Raw genomic sequence first — 17,765 nt, forward strand, 5'->3', positions numbered from 1 at the left:
CAAAAGTTGTAATATCACTCTGGAACTTCAGATTCACACCATCTTGTACATTTATATAAATACTTGTGAAAGAAAAGTTAAGATTTTGGCAAGAGCAGAAGTAAACAAATAAATGAAAGATACTTTAGTTATCTTGGGTAAATATTTTTTTAAAAATCACTGAAGGGGTGTAAAACAACTTTATAAACAAAGAACAACAAATAAACCAAAGAACTGCAGATGCTGGAAACCAGAAATATGGAAATTGCTGGAAAAACGCAGCAGCTCTGGCAGCAGTAGACAGAAAACAGTTTTCGTTGAGGTTCCAATGACCCTTCCTCAGAACTGATTGCAGCTATAAAAAGGTTGGTATCTGTGCTGAAGAGGGGAGAGGGAGGAGGAAATGATAGGCGGGGATGGCACCCAGAGAGAGAGAACAACAAATGAGCAGACAAAAGGAATGGGAAAATCTACACCTGCTGTTGGGGACCATTAATAGCTGACAATAGGTTGTCATGTTTTGGAGATGGTAGTGTTGGACTGGGGTGTACTCCACAACCAGATGATGAAGGAGCAGCGCTCCAAAAGCTAGTGCTTCCAATTAAACCTGTTGGACTATAACCTGGTGTTGTGTAATTTTTGACAAGAGGTTGGTTGTGGTAGCAGCCCATGTGATGGTGAAGCCAGATGTGTGGGGTTTGAGCTCGGGATATGGGAGAAGCTGCTCAGGCGTAAGGTGATTGAACTCTTATATTGAGGGTAGAAAGCTACAGGGTCTCCAAGTGGAAAATAAGATGCTGTTCTTGCAATTATGCTGAGCTTCACTGGAGTGCTGCAGCAAGTCCGAGACAGATGTTGGCCATGGAACAAGGTGATGTGTTGAAGTGGTAGGCAACAGGAAGCTTAGGGTCATTTTTGTGGACAGATGTAGGTGCTTCTCAAAGCAGTTGTCCTGACTGCATTTCATCTCCTCAGTGTAGAGCAGATCCATGTTGTGATCAGTAAATACAATGGTATGCAGTGGTCCCCATTAGCCATTATTGATTTCTTGACTCCAAGGTATCTTCAACACTTGACGGAAAGGGAAAACTCTCAGGTTCCAGAACAGTCGGAAAGATAGTTGAGGAGCGGGGCACATTTTGCTCCCACATCTTTTGCGAGTTTGCAGCTTTCCTGTGGTCCACATGCTTGTTCAGGATCATCACACCTACCTGAACCATATACGTCACTGGACCTCACTGTGTCAACCATGCCTCTTACCCATGCAGGGCCATTCCAGTGGTTCCTACACCAAACTTTGTCCACATGAAGTAAACTCTCTCTTGCTTTGTAGAGTCTGTATCCAACATTAGCATACATTGAGTATAGGAGTTGAAAGGTTATCTTGCAGCCACTTTTGGAATATTACATTCCATTCTGGTCTTTCTGCTCTCGGAAGGATGTTGTGAAACTTGAAAGCATTCAGAAAAGATTTATGAGGATGTTGCTGGGGCCGAAGGGTTTGAGCGAGAGGGAACGGCTGAATGGGCTGGGGCTGTTGTCTCTAGAGCTTCGGAGACTGAGGGGTGACTTTATAGAAGTTTATAAAATTATGACGGGCATGGATAGAGTGAATAGCCAAGGTCTTTTCCCAAGAGTAATGGAGTCCAAAATTAGAGGTTTAGGGTGAGAAGGGAAGGATTTAAAATGGACCCGAGGGGCAACCTTTTCATGCAGATAATGTATGAAATGAGCTATCAGAGGAAGTGGTGGAGGCTGGTACAATTACAACCTTGCAAAGGCATCTGGATGAGTTGCACTGAAGGGTTGTTTTACATACTGTACAGCTCTATGACGCCGTTTCTACCCCCTCCCCCAGGTCCGGAAAGATCAGGTGTAATCTGGTGCAGAGTTTTCTCCCCATTACTCCCCACAACTCTGCTGGAGCTATCCCTATTATCAGGATGGTCCAATAATCAAATTGGAACTGCCACAGTTAGGTATTGAATTAAACTACAGGCTGTTTCTTTAAATCTGTTTCAAAGTTTGGACTGTTCTTTCTTTCTGCCAGTCCATTGGGTGATGGATGGTCTGGAGCTGTCCTTATATGGATCCTATTTGACTTCGGGAAACACTCATTCCCTGCTGGTAAATGATGGCCCGTTATCTGTGACCAGTTCTTGTATTATAAAGGATGCACGTATTTTTCTATGATTGATCCCATATTTGAAGAATGAACTCTGTGCAGATCCAGCCATTTTGAATGGGCATCGACAATGATTTACAACATTGAATTCATGAAAAGTCATGCATAGTCAACACTTAACTGAGTCCAGAGTTTAGCTCAACAACCTCACAAATGTGCGGGAGCTGCTGGCAGTAACTTCTGTCCTTGTTGGCATTCTGGGCACTGCCCCATGAATATGGCTGGCTATGTCTGCAACAAATCCTGGCCACCAAACATAACTTATCACCAGCTTCTTCATTTTGGAAATCCCTGGATAACCCTGGTGGAGTTGAGCCAGTATCTGGCGGCGACTTTGGCTCCAGACAATCACTCTTGCTCCCCATGTTAAAATGCCATCCTCTACGGTTATCTGGTCTCCGGGTCCAAAAGGTTTCACTTCTGGTTGTGATGGCCCTTTGGTTTCCCCTGTCACCACCAGCTGTTTCAGTTTTACCAGGACTAGATTTTTCTGCATCCAAAATCTTACATTGTCAGCTTTGACTAGAACAGTGTCCAGAGAAATTAAAACCATTACAGCCGCTTCCAGTGACAGTACCGCCAGTGATGTATCTGCCAACAGGAGGCAGCACACCGCATCTGCATTTGCTACTTGGCCTCCCGGTCGGTGTTCAACTTGTACTTATACACACTTAGAATTAGAGTCTACTGCTAAATTTGGCCTGAAGCTATGGGCGGCACTGCCTTGCTCTCGAAGTAAACTTAGTAAGGATTTGTGGTCAGTTTTTATTATAAATTTACATCTGGAAATGTACTGGTGGAACTTACTGTCTCTAAATATGACCACTAAACTGTCCTTCTTTATCTGGATGTATTTATGCTCTATATTAGCCAAAGTCCTAAATGCATATGCTGTTGGGCATTCCTCTCCTTTGGGGCACCTCTTAGTTAATACTACCTTGATGTCGTACGTGGAGGCATAGCATGTCAATACCAGCTCTCGCTTGGGATCATAGTGTGGTAACACCTGAGACGATGATAACCATTTCTTCACTTCCTTGAAAACTGTGGTTGGCTGTGTGACCATTTTCAAGGCTGACTCTTTTTAAAGAGTTAATGCAAAGGTGCCATGATGGAGGCTGGGTTATGTATGAATTTTCTATAAAAATTCAGACAGCCCAAGAAAAAAACCTAAGCTCCGATACAGACATGGAAGATGGACTTTTTCTTCCAATGGATGTAACCCGATCTTGTCAACTCTCTAGCCCAAATAGGTCACTTGGATGTGCCTGGAACATGCATTCTTCCCTTCTAAGATGTACATCTGTCTGGGAAAAGCGTCTAAGCACTGTGTCCAGGTTCTTTAGGTGCTCCTTATTGGTCTTGCCTTTTATTCGCACATATTGAGAGAAATTTGACCTGGGGTAGACCTTGTAAAATGTTATCCGCTGAAACATTGCGCAGGCTGACGATACCCGAAATGGCAGTGTCATATATTGGTACAAACCCTTCTGGGTGTCCATGTCGAATTGCAATTGCACTTAGGCATGGCCCATATTGAACTTTGTGAAGGACAGTCCCCTTGCCACCTTTGCATATAAATCCTCTATGCGAGAGATTGGAGATTTATCCAGCTGTAAAAAGCTGTTTATCATTTGTTTAAAATTCCTGCAAAGACAAACCAACCCATCGGGCGTCACAGTCAGTTTAACTGGTGTAGCCCATTCAGCACCTGGACTGGTTTGATGATTCCTTCGCTTTCCAGCCTTCTGATTTCTACCTTTTACTTTTGTCAGAAAGGCAAATGGCACTGGGCTGGCCTTGCAGAATCATGCACTTGCTTCCTGGTCAACATACAAGGTGGCCTTGCCTTCTTTGATGGTCCCTTTACCTTCCTGAAAAATGTCCCAGTAGTTAATTAGGACTTCACTCAAACAGCCAATTTCTATTTGAAAAGTGTTGAGCCATTTGAGGCAACCAATTTTGCCCCAGCAAGCTTGGGCTTGTTTTTTTATGACAATCATTGGTAATTATATCAGCTGCTTCTCAGAAGAGACTGGAACCAAAGTTGTGCCCTTAATCTGTAAAGGTTCCATGGTATAGGTTCTCAGTCTAGCTGAGATCTTGTATAAACTAAAGGATTGGATTCTAGAGTTTAAGACTGCTTCTGTGATCACTGAAATGGTCATGCCAGCAATGATCTCCAGTAGAACCAGGCGATCATTTAAACAGCTGTTTATTTTGATTGCTTAGCAACATCCAAATCAGAACCAATTTTACTGTTCCCAAACAGATGTAGGTGGACTTTCCAGAGTGTGCACTCTTCTAGATATCGGCCTGTAGTTCTCTTAATTAATTTAGGTTTCATGGGACTCTTTTGCGTCTTGAGTCCATATACTGGCAGCAACTGCAATAGCTTACCAGCCCGGATCCTGCAGAAACTTTTGACCATTTGGCCAAGGCTTGGCTTTATTTTGGGGGTTTTCTGAGGTTTTTAAGAGTCCCTCTGTTCAGGATACATACTGCACTTGCCACATTCTGTAATGATCAAGCCAGTTGTGCCTGTTTGAAGTCCAGTGGGGCTTTAGCTATTTGCATGGTTACATCATTAATGCTAAATACTAAATGGTCTCAGCATTTCATTGAGGGTTACAGTGTCTCTGCCAGGTCATCTTAACCTAGTCAAAAATCTCAGGAGGGATTCTCCTGCTTGAATTGCTGTATAAAACTGATAGCATCTCAGAATTAGAGGACACTTCAGTCAACTCTTGAAAGGCTTTACTATCATGCCTCAGGGAAAGTTAGGCTCCTCATTACTGAAAAAGCTGCAGGTCCACAAGCTGTCAAGGAGAATTACTTGTTGCTTTTCATCGGCCCCAATGTTATTTGTCCAGACAAAATAATGGATTCTTACAACATACTGGGTCAAGTCTTCAATGGCAGAATCAATGAGTCAAGCTTTCCAAATAATGGCATGATGCCAGAAATGCTTACTCCCAACTCAAAGACAACTGTTGCAAGCAAATTTCCCATGTTGGCACTGAAATTGCTTCACAGAGGCCAGCATCCTGTCACCAAATCTTTTCTCCCACACTATTGCCTAACTGCGGTAGTGCTTGTTTTTCCCCAGCACCCATGTTGTGTATGTGCAGGTGTGAGAGACAGTGAAAGACACAAGGTGTATAAATCTTTATTCAGTTTTCACCGCCAGAAAGAAAGAAATCACCCAAGTGGCCAGTGACAAGTAGTTCCCTTTTTAGAGGGCAATGCTGTGTGATCAAACAGTGAGGGGGAGGGCAGGGATTAAATCAAAATCGAGTTGGAGGGGGAGATAATACCGTCCACTCCCTGCGGTGCCCATCTCTCCCTGAACAGCTCAAGGGTGTTGGTGGACACTGCGTGCTCCCTCTTCAGAGACACCCGGGCTCTAACATAACCACGGAAGAGGGGCAGGCAGTTCAGCCCTAACAACCCCCTCCATGGCCCGCTGCCTGGACCTGTTTATGGCCAGTTTGGCCAGGTCCAGGAGCAGACCCACAAGGAGGGCTTCAGACCTGCCTTCCCCACTCCGTACCGGGTACCTGAAGATCAGGAGCGTGGGACAGAAGTGCAACCAAAAACAGAAGAAGGTTTTTTAGAAAATCAAAAAGAAAGTGCAAGTGCCCATACCCAATACATACATGGTCCACGGACACCACAGAACAAACAGTTGGGCTGGGAGTTCGTGAACCACCACAATCTGGGATTATAGGGGACCGCTTTATGCAGCACCCTCCACCCCAGATCCCCGAGAGAAAGGGGGAGGACTCCCGCGTAGAGAACCCTCCACTTGGGATCCCCACCGCCCCGGTGGCAGATGGGCACGCCAAGGCGTGTCCGGGCGATGGATGAGGGAGAAGAGGTGGACGGTGTGCAGCAGCAGACTGTACAGGGCCCGCCATTTTAAGTCCTTAAAAGGGACAAAACTAAAATTCCGGAGATGGCTCAGGTTGTTGGGCACAGGTTGTCGGAGGAGGCACTCCTGTTTTTTTTGAGCAGAACCCATGACACTCCTGTTTTTTTTCCTTTTTTTTTCTTTTCACCCCCACACTACCGCCTAACTGCAGTAGTGCTTATTTTTTTCCCCAGCACCCATGTGTGTGTGCAGGTGTGAGACACAGTGAAAGACACAAGGTGCATGAATCTTTATTCAAATTTCCACCACCAGGAAGAAAGGAAATACCCGAGTGGCCAGTGACAAGCAGTGCCCTTCACATCAAAGGGCAATGCTGCGTGATCAAACAGTGAAGGGGAGGGCAGGGATTAAATCAGAATAGAGTTGGAGGGGGAAATAATGCACTCCCTGCGGTGCCCACCTCTCCCTGAACAACTCTAGGGTGTTGGTGGACACGGTGTGCTCCTTCTCCAGAGGCACCTGGGCTCTAACGTAACTGCGGAAGAGGGGCAGGCAGTCGGCCCTAACAACCCCCTCCATGGCCTGCTGCCTGGACCTGTTTATGGCCAGTTTGGCCAAGCCCATGAGCAGACCCACGAGGAGGTCTTCAGACTTGCCCCCTCCCCCCGTTCCGGGTGCCCGAAGATCAGGAGCGTGGGACTGAAATGCAACCAGAAGCAGAGAAGGAGGTTTTTAAGAAAATCAAAAAGGGAGTGCAAATGCCCACACCCAATATATATATGGTCCACGGACTCCACAGCACCACAGAACAAACAGTTGGGCCGAGAGTCCGTGAACCACCTCAATTTGTGGTTGCAGGGGACAGCTGCGTGCAGCACCCTCCACCCCAGATCCCCGAGAGAAAGGGGGAGGACTCCCGCGTAGAGAGCCCTCCACTGGGGATCTCCACCGCCCGGTGGCAAATGGGCATGCCAAGCTGTGTCCGGGCGGTGCATGAGGGAGAAGAGGTGGACGGTGTGCAGCAGCAGTCTTTTCAGGGCCCACCGTTTTATGTCCTTAAAAGGGACAAAACCAAAATTCCTGAGGTGGCTCAGGTTGTTGGGCACAGTTTGTCGGAGGAGGCACTCCTGTTTATTTTTTTTTCTTGACACTGGGCTGGCTTCTTAAGAGCCAGCTCTCGGAGTGAACAGAACCCCTGACACTCCTGTTTATTTTTTTTCTATTACCCTCACACTACCGCCTAACTGCGGTAGGAGGAGGGTTTCGAGAAAATCAAAAATGGAGTGCAAACGCCCACACCCAATGTATACATGGTCCACGGACACCACAGAACAAGCAGTTGGGCTGGGAGTTCGTGAACCACCGCAATCTGCGGTTGCAGGGGACCGCTGCGTGCAGCACTCTCCACCCCAGATCCCTGAGAAAAAGGGGGAGGATTCTCATGTAGAGAGCCCTCCACTGGGAATCTCCACCGCCCAATGGCAAATGAGCATGCCAAGGTGTGTCCGGGCGGTGGATGAGGGAAAAGAGGTGGACAGTGTGCAGCAGCAGTCTTTTCAGGGCTCACCGTTTTATGTCCTTAAAAGGGGCAAAACTAAAATTCCGGAGGTGGCTCAGGTTGTCGGAGGAGGCACTTCTGTTTTTTTTTCTTTTTTTTAAACAGAACCTCTGACACTCCTGTCTATTTTTTCATTTTTTTCTTTTTTTTTCACCCCCACACTACCGCCTATCTGTGGTAATCCTTATTTGTTTCTCCAGCACCCATACTGTGGGTGTGCACAGGTGTGAGACACAGTGAAAGCACTCCTGTTTCTTTATCCAGCTCCTTCGAATATCTGATACTCCTGTTTTTTTTTCCTTTTTTTCTTTTTTCTCCTAATTTTTTTCTTTTTTTTCTCCCCCCACACTACTGCCTAACTGCGGTAGTGCTTATTTTTCCCCCAGCATCCATGTTGTGTGTGTGCAGGTGTGAAACACAGTAAAAGCACTCCTGTTTTTTTTTGAACAGAAACTCTGGCACTCCTGTTCTTTTTTTTCAGTGAAATAAAATATGAATGAAGAGCATGTGTAAATATTTACAAATGAATAGCAAAGGGGAAGTGTGAAATAACTCCACAGAGACCAGTATCCTGTCACCAAGCCTCCCTTTATATATATGTGGAGAGTCCTTGACACTGAGCCAGCTCCCTCAGAGCCAGCTCTCAGAGTGAACAGAACCCGACACTTCTGTTTATTTTTTTCCTTTTGTTTTCTTTTTTTCTCCTAATTTTTCTTTATTTTTTCTCCCCCCACACTACCGCAGTATTTTTTTCCCCAGTATTTATGTTGTGTGTGTGCAGGTGTAAGACACAGTGAAAGCACTCATGTTTATATCTGTCAGCTAGGACTCCCTGATTGGACCAAATTATCAGCCCCAGTTGAGAATTCGTATTCTTTCAGGTCCACCTGGCTGACCTTGTTACAATCACTACTATTACTACCGTACCGTTGCAACTCCTTCTAAATCTAATGGAAAGAAAATGTGAGGGACAACAACAGCTGCATTACAAATTTAGATGGATTGCTGCACTTCCTCTGAGAATGAATGGGGAATCTCTATAGCTGTTTTCTTGCATTGTAATAGATTGTCCTTTCTTTTCTTGTTTCCTTTTTTCCCTGCTTTTTCCTCTCCTTTGTTTCGTTCTTTCTTTTCTTTTGGACCCTTGTTTGCTCTCCTCCTCCCTTGCTGTCTTCTGCCCCACTACCAAAGATAGGTACAATGCCATTCAGTGAAAAAGACAACTGAGAGTTTGGTTTGAACCTGATCAGCTCTGAATGCTAGTTGAAAGAATTTCAGCTGCTTCTATTTATTTGTTTATTAGATGGCATTTGCATATTGCTGATAAGACTCATTTGTGACCCATTCTGACCTCAGTGATTGATTTCACCATTTCAGAGGGCAGATAAGAGTCAAACCCATTGCTGTGAACTTAGAGTGAGACATAGGTCAGACCAGGTAAGGACGGTAAATTTCCTTCCCTTGAGAATATTAATGAACCACCGAAGATTTTACAACAGTCACCGATGATTCACCATTACCTAATGATTAGCTTTCAACTTTACACTTTATTCATTCAGTTTAAATTCCACCTATTGCCATTTGAACTCCCAGTCCCCAACCTTTAGGCTGAGCCTCCGGATTACTAATCCAGTGACATTACCACTCCACCACTGTCTCTCCTATGTATTCATTTCTATGTTGAGTATCATGATCATTATAAATTGAAGTTAGCTTTCTGTAGGCAATCGTTTCACTTTTGTATTTTCCTAACGCATTGTGTTTGTAGGGCCCGTCTGAAAGAAACAATATTATTCATGGAGTAATTCAAATCTATAAAACGCAGTTGATAATTTATGTTTGTTTTGAATAAAAGAAAAGATGATCTTATCAAGCACTTTTCCCATCAAAATTTCTCAGGAGCTTCACACAATGAATGAATTATTTTTGGTTTAATGACTTTTGTTGTGGGCAAACAAAACACCTCTTCTCTACCCGTAACATTCATTAATCATGCAACAAACAGAGAGTCAGTGTACAATTTGCTGGTGTTCATCAAGACATTGCAGAGACATTTTCTATCCCAAGTTTTGATCGTTAAAGCTTGCAGTGCTGCAACACATGCTCTCTTTTCTCAGTTGCACTCCATTGACATGCTCAGATCATGAAAGAAATCAAATAAAGAGTGAATTTAACTTTCCTGGGCTATGTGACTCCTATAGATTAGAGGTTTCAAATGTTTTTGCATGACGAGCTTGCTTCAATTTTATTTCCACTCACTGAGCTTGAAGTTTGACACAACAAGAAACAAGAACTCAAAAAACTGAGTGTGTAGACATTGTGAAACAACTTGCTAAGCAATGCAAAGTCCAAGCAAGAAATTGATAATTCAACAAGATGCAGTATTAATCACAGTGACCACTATAAGGTGACAAGAGGTATGGCTAACCTTTTTTTTGTACATTCTTGAAGGAAGCAGGGCTTGAGAAGCAGATTAGGCCCTAAGTCTTGATCATTAGGAAACTGGGAGAGGTCTAGGGCCGAACTAAGGAGTTTGGTTTAACTAACACGAAATTGAGTTCACCTGTATGGTATGCGTTCTGCACTAGCCTTGACAGAATTAATAAAATCAGGGACAGAAACAAAGTTGCCTTTCAGCCACTTGTCATCTTCAAACCAGTGGGTGGTTGGTGTTTGGGAAAGCTGAAGGGTGTGGGGCTGTACCTGTGGGCATGTCTATCTCTGTCTCAAGTGCATACGTCCTTATGAATGAGTGCACACAGGTTTGTGCCCTTGCTTGCTCACCTCAGACATGCAGTCATTCATGCAGGTGCTCACATCCTCACTCCCTTACAACGAATGCTGGTTCACACATGATTCGTGGCCTTACTTCTTGGCTTTCCTGTCCTCGTAATCTCAGCTGTTCATTTGCACATGCGTATTCCACCCTCATTCACTCGGGTACACATCTTCATTCATGTGCTCTTTCTCAAGCACTTGGACTCTATCTCCCCTGCCGACAAGCTTGAGGTTTCTGTCTTCCCCATCCTTACTGCTGTCCTTTAGGGTGTCCCAGGTTCTCCAGGACTGCTGGATTCCAGGTCTTTGTGCATTGCTTACCGCTTCCCCATTCCCAGAAAGTTCTGTTCCTAGTAGTCAGTAGCAAATGTCTGTGAGAGAGAGGGAGAGTGAGTCTTTGTTGAGAGGTGCAGCTACTTGTGGAATCTTTCATTTGTACTTGTCTGTATTTTAAACACCAGCATCACAGGATATATAGCAATGCATGACAAACTGGTACTCAGGCCTATGTTGGGCACCCCAGGTTTTGATTTAGTCAGAAGAATGACAAGGCAAGTCTATTTTTGTATCAAAGTGAAGATTTGTGCATACTTTTTTCCAGCAAATATTACATCGATAATTGATGCAGTTAATGCACATTCCATGGAGTTTATAATGAGAATGTGGTTCCACTAATATGTTGAAGTACTTAGTTAAAATTAAATAATGAAATTATTTTGACAGGACCGCAAAGTAATATTAAAAATGGCGTACCAGTCCCAAGGGCTTGTCCAAAGTGTAACATTCACTTCAATGTCCTGGATTCTTTACGGCAGCATATGGTTGTAAGTATTTTGATTATTTGTTCAGCAAAGAAAAAGAATGAGTGCTATAGTTTGTGCTTGCAATTGTTTGAGCATTAACTTATAATTACAATTTATAAGGCAGCATTTTCAAATCAGTCACGAATATGGTTATGTATCTTAATTAACCAACATTTGTTCCCATGACATATGTTTGTTTTAACTTGCATTATATTCAACCATTGTGATCATATTAAAATTATTTACTTTGAAACCTCAGAAAATAGATAACACAATTTGTTTGTACCTGTTGAGTTCTGTTGTCCAGATCTGGTGTCCGGCTATTGTTCTGTGCAATCATCCGAACAATCGTCAAACAAGGTGTTGGAGATCGATAAAGGGAAACTTATTATGTTGGTCAATGACTTTTACTATGGAAAAGATGATGGCAATGCCCACCTAAATCAACAGGATCAGAAGACAAATACAACTTTCAAATGCTATAGCTGTCTAAAGATCCTTAAGAATAATATAAGGTACTGAAATCTATCCCTGCATAAATTAACAACCTAAATATAACTTGTTCACCATATTTCTAAAATAGAATGTTATTGAAATTCAGACTTGATTTAATTAATTGTTTATCATTTTATAATTCCATTAAATCTGTATTTAATTTAAAATAACCAGAAATTTAAGAACAGGAGGAAAAAAACAAAATGTTTTAACAACCTTGATCCCAACACACACTATCCTTGGATATTCCACCAGCTGTGCACTACTGCAGTTTACACTCTCACCTGAACTACTCTGTATTGGGTGCCATTATTGTTTATGATAATTTTCATTCTGTATTTAGTTAGAAACTTTAGATTTATGAGCTGTGGGAAGTTGTCTCCCTGCATGTCATCCTATCTTTCATTGTTATACAATTTTGGAATTGACTGGAGCTGTTGTCTGTTTCTGTTCTTATAACTCAGTAAATCTCCATTTTACTAGGTCCTAAAGGTTCAGGTTTCTAGGTGTACATTATAATAATGGTCAGCACAGAGTAGATGGGGCAAGTACATGCAATAGCTTCTTCATGTCATTCAAAAATATTTCTCCAGAGATCTTGTCAGTAGGTCTGTTTCATGTGTAAAGATAGTGTCCTCATTTTACCTAAAATTTGGAGTTCAGCATTCCCAAGAACAGGTAATTTATTTCAAGTTAGCATTTTTAAACAATATAAGTAAACTTGTTCTAAATGTCATGTAAGATACTATATCCTTTTTTAGTAGCATACCTGACCCCATCTTTATCATACTCAAGTTTTGACTGTTTGCATTATATTACTTTGTAAAACAATACATGTCCCACTGCTATTTTGCAGTTATCAGGAGGAGTGCGGGGATGAAAGTAGGAATTATTGTAACTTGCTCTCCTGTGTTTTGTGTAATTTTACTTCTTACCACCTTCCTTTTCAGCTGCTCCCAAAATAACTGGACAACTTGATTAATGCTTGATGGACAGGATCATTTGTAAAAGTTTTTGTATTACAAGATGCACATAAATAGGATTACCTCCAATTGTGATGTAAGGGTGTGATTCATATATAGTTTGATATTTTTTATTCAGTATTTGGATTTTGACCTTGTGGCCTGTGAGTTTTAGCCTTTGTGTGTTTGAGGGGAATTAATGATTAACTTGTCAGGCTTTCTGGAGCCATGATTTTTTAAAAACCATTATGAAAGGGAGACTTCCTGGGGTAGTGATGGGCCTGTTTTGCATTGGGAGAGTTGAATCATTGAAGAGCATTCACTTTCTGTTCAGAAGGATCAGAAATTTTCTTTTTGCTAACGCAAAAACTCATTGTTTGGAAAGCTTTTCTCTGTTCACAGGAATTTTGTTTGGATATGAATGTTTCCTTGAGAAATGGGTTCATTCAGAAAAGTTTGGAAATCGATTACCTTATGGGAAGGATTTTAGTAAGGAAGTTTTAAACCAGAAGCATTTGGTGAGAATTCTGAAAGGGTTATTCAATATTCAGAAGATCTCCGTTCAGTTGAGAGAGAGATCCAGAAAGAGGCTACCAATTCTCATGACTGGGTATTAAAGGAAACAGTTAAGTTAAGCTTATTGATGTGAAAGGGAAGTGAATGCTTTCTGTTGTTTGTAGTTACATAAAGTGTTTGTATTAGGGTAGATGGAATTGTGATTTTATTGTGTTTCAAAATCTTTCAAATTGTGTTCAGTGCAGATGGCTTGGTTTATTCTTTTTTATCATGTTTCCAGTTGCATAATAAATTTCTAAATGCATAATAAATTAAAACCAAACAATAAACCTGTTTTGGTTTTAACAGGTTTATTGTTAAAACCAAACCTGTAGTATTGTGTGCTTGTTACAAAATAATGAAGGGCTTTTGCCCGAAACGTCGATTTTCCTGCTCCTCGAATGCTGCCTGACCTGCTGTGCTTTTCCAGCACCACTCTAATCTACCAAATTTGATCTGTCTCGCCAACTTTCATTCTAGGATCTGACCTGTCTGGTAATAACATTAGCAGGGATCATAACAGCACATTTCTGAAACTGGATAAAAGAAAGGCAAAGGGCAGTGTGTTCTCATGATTCAAGATGCAACTTTAAAAGCACTTTATTTTTAGAAACTGTTGAATGTTTGTGGATGCTTTATGATTAATGGAAAAGTATCAAATGCTTAAAATTGATCTTGTCATCGTGGAATGCAGGTTTGTGTGACTATTTTGTGCTGCTACACAATATTCAGTAGATTCAAAATATTCCCCACAAGATGGAGAAATCAGCAGTTGATTACCATGGGCCATATTTAATAACCTCCAAATAATCATTAACAGAATGGCTTAATGGAGAATCCTGGATACTGATTAGCTTCCAACTTCACCAAAATGTTGGACTGACGGAACAAAAAAGGCACTTTAAAAAGTATATGGTTCTAAATCTTTTGCACAATTATTTCACCATTTGCATTGAAGTGATTGCTAAATTAATTATATTTTTACACAATTAGGTGCCTATATTAATGGTGTATGTAAGTGAACTCAGTAGTGTAAAGAATGTTTTGAATTTTGCTCCAGTTACTGTGAGACACTTTTTGCTTTTTGATGGTATGCTATTATGGTACTAAGAGACATAATGCTGAAAAGAAATTAAAACGCAAATGCCATCAGATAACCGAATTTGGTGAGCAGACTTTGAAGTGCCCTTCAGGGTGATTACACTGCACTATGAGTATATGGTACAATGCTCCACAGTCTTCATTACCATTTTCTTTATAGATTGATAGCATTATCAGCAGATTTCAGTGGAATTCCCTTCAGGGATGTGCGGTAAAAAATAGTTGGTAGTTTATATAGTGCAAGAACTGTTCTTTTGATTGAATAACTTTACTTGAAAATGTGGCAAAAAGGCTTCTGTAAGCTGTTTTAGCAGCTACACCCGTTTGTTTCATAGTCATTTGTTGGCAGTTAAGGTCATAGTTGTTCTGAATAAGAATCCTTTAAGGGAAGCTGAAATAGCAAAATGTGAAAATTGAAGTATGGGTATGGTTTTTGAGAGCACAGACTACATGAAAATCTGGGCTGAGTAGTTACAATAGGTGGAATGAACTTGCTCCAATAAAGCAAAAGCCACATATAATTGAGGGCATTTTATTTGCTATTATATGTACTTAGAAGCATCGAACTAGGTGGATGTGCTAGTGATTTGTCATGAGAACATCTGGAAGCTAATGAGTGTGTTTTCTTACTGAGAAATAATGAAGTAGAAAGTAAACCGTTGTAGAAGCAGACTGTTATTTTGGTCAGTTTCTTCTAAGTGAGGAATTAATAGTATTAATTACAGTTCCCCTCTTTTCATCTTTAACGTGCTTGATTTTGGTCATTTATTTGTTTAAATACTTGTTTGTTAATGTAACTACTTTTCCTTAAGTGACATTGGTGATTCCCCTCAATTCCTAACGTCATAGCTTCTTGACTGTCCTTTCAATTCGAACAGCAAACTATAAAATGTCATATACAAAAGAACTGACTTTTTGTTAGCAGCAATGTTGAACTTCAAGAATGATTCAGGACTAATTGTTGATTAGTCATTGTATATTACTCTAAGCAAGTACAAGCATTAAAATAGGAAACACTGAAAACGTGCAGTTGAATATAATATGCATTTTGCAGTTGACTCAGTCTAGTTCCTCTCTATCTGCAACATAACTGTTTTCTGGCGATGCAATTTATTAAATGTTTGCCTTGACCCTGAAACTATTCAAATGATTTGACTATACTGTCTTAGAAGTGTGAATCTTCATTGCCTGGTTCGAGAAAACTCCATAAGCTATGCAGCCTGTAAGTGATGATATGTCCTGCTCAGGCAAGCATCAAGAAGCATGTAATTTTTTTGGAGGCTGAACAGTTTTAGTTGTTTACTATTTGAAGTATTCTGTGCACATTTGAGAACACTAAACTTTTGACACGGCCAACTTCTATGGAAATTAGGAAAATAATTTATTCCCCTAAATGGATGGAGAATATTCATTCTGTTTTGGGCTGACAAAATATTTTGTTGCTTGGATTTACTGTAAATAAAGTTGAAGAAGCATAAGCATGGGAATGAGTTTTGTATATCAGTGACAAACTAATACATTCAGCAAATATTCAAATATTTGTTAATAATTGTATGAAAAGATCTTTAACATTTACGGTCTTTTTTTTAAAGCCATCCTCGGAGTAATTTTAACTGGACCAAGGTTGAGTGGTTTGAATTAAGCATGTTAAAACAATTGTTTTAAAATCTGAAATTGGAATTCTCACATTGTCAGTACAGTGAAGGCAGGTCAGGGATTATCCCTCTCCCAAATTCATGGTTCATTTATTTAAATATTTTGGTGAGACACCATGCATTTCTCTTCCAACTATAATGCTGGCTGCCTGGACTTCCTTGAATGGGAATACACAAAACGTAAAGGGAGGTGAGAACTGCTGTGTAGAAGATTAATTTGCATTGCCAGCATTGCTTGAGGGTCAGGAGAAGCCGAAGGGTTTTTCCCAGCCCATCAAGCAAGCCTTTTTGTAATCCAGACTGTTCTATCCACACCTGATATCTGCACCTGATATCTGCTTAACCATCCCAAAATCATCCCTAACCATGCTATACTCTCATCAAGAACTTCATTCTTGTGATGCCAGGATTGACATTTGAAGAGAGACTGGATCAATTGGGATAATCTTCACTGGGGTTTAGAAGAATGAGGAGTGAGTCTGATAGAAACCTGTAAAATTATAACTGGACTTGACAAGTCAACACACATGGAATGCTCCCAGTGTCTGGGGAGTATAGAACCAGGGGTGACTGTCTAAATGTACAGGAGTGGTCCATTTAGGACTGAGATAAGGAGAAATTTCTTCACCCAGAGAGTGGTAGCAGATGAGGTGAAAACATTGAATGTTTTCAAGGAGTTAGGTATAGTTTTTTTTGGGCTGAAGCATCGAAGGGTATGCAGAGGAAGCAGGAAAGAGGTACTAAGTTGTGTGATTAGCCATGAACCTATTGAACGGTAGAGTAAGTGTGTGGGGCTGAATGGCGTACTGTTGCTCCTATTTTAAGAAAATACCTACCTGCTATACATTTGTTAATTCCCAGGGTTTTCTGATTGTAACTTCCCTCCCATTGTTTGGAAATCCAGCCCTATTAATCTGGATTCATAAAGCAAAATTTTGTATCTCTTATATAATGAACAGTGAATTACTCAGTTGATTTAGTTAATAATGTTTTCTGCTTTCACTAATAATGTAATACAAAATATAAACTGTGGTAAATTCAGCAACTCATAAAAATAGTTAATTTTAGGATTCTGATGCAATGAGAAGATTCTGTGTTGATTACAACAACAAAATACCAGTGATGCTAGAATTAAAACAAAAACCAAGCACATGTAGTAGAATCTCAGTTGGCCTAGCAGCATTTAAGACTGTAAGATGGAGGAGGAGAAGTAGGCTATTCTGCCCATTGAGTCTGTTCCACTATTCATTAAGATTATAACTAATCTGGAAATTCTCGCACCACTTTTGATTATTTAGTGATAACAAATCTGTCTGTCCCAGCCTTGAATATATTTAACAACCCTGCCTTTGCCACGCTCTGCAGTAATGTATTTCAAAGAATCTTCTCAGCTTTGTCCTAAATGGGTGACCTCCCCCCAACTCTGAGATTTAGTCCCCTGGTCTGAGACTTATATGGGGAAACAACCTGTCCATGTCAACCTACCAAGCCCCCTAAAACTTTTGTGTGTTTTAATAAGGTCTCCTCTCAGTTTTCTAAGCTCTGAAGAGTACAAGCTTCAACCTGTCCTCATCAGGCAATTCCTCCATAACTGAGAGCACCTTAATGAACCTTCTCAGGACTGCCTCCAATCCTGGTATATCTCTCCTTAGAGTTTGTGTATTCAGTTTTTGTGGCTGAGTAAGTGGATTGAGTTCTACTGAAAGATTATCAATCTGAAATGTTGGCTGTATGGCATGGTGATGGCAGATGGTGGAATTTGAAATCAGTTTAAAACAAAAATCTGGAATTAAGCACCTACTGTTTATGCTGAAATTGTT

The 17,765-nt window shown here is 41.1% G+C and overlaps 1 protein-coding gene across 3 annotated transcripts in view; it reads left to right on the forward strand.

The window, feature by feature from the left end:
* The window catches only part of znf280d (zinc finger protein 280D), a 128,847-nt gene that overhangs the window by 64,047 nt on the left and 47,035 nt on the right, over window positions 1–17,765 (forward strand). For all 3 annotated transcript variants that reach the window (XM_043677476.2, XM_087981129.1, XM_087981128.1), the window contains exons 7-8: window positions 11,098–11,198; window positions 11,472–11,692. In XM_043677476.2, the coding sequence (XP_043533411.2) occupies window positions 11,098–11,198; window positions 11,472–11,692 (322 nt within the window). The remainder of the gene's footprint in view (window positions 1–11,097; window positions 11,199–11,471; window positions 11,693–17,765) is intronic.

The sequence above is a fragment of the Chiloscyllium plagiosum genome, unplaced genomic scaffold (genome assembly GCF_037043375.1).
Source record: "Chiloscyllium plagiosum isolate Xiang-an unplaced genomic scaffold, Cpla_swu_hap1 HiC_scaffold_39, whole genome shotgun sequence".
Taxonomy (NCBI): domain Eukaryota; kingdom Metazoa; phylum Chordata; class Chondrichthyes; order Orectolobiformes; family Hemiscylliidae; genus Chiloscyllium; species Chiloscyllium plagiosum.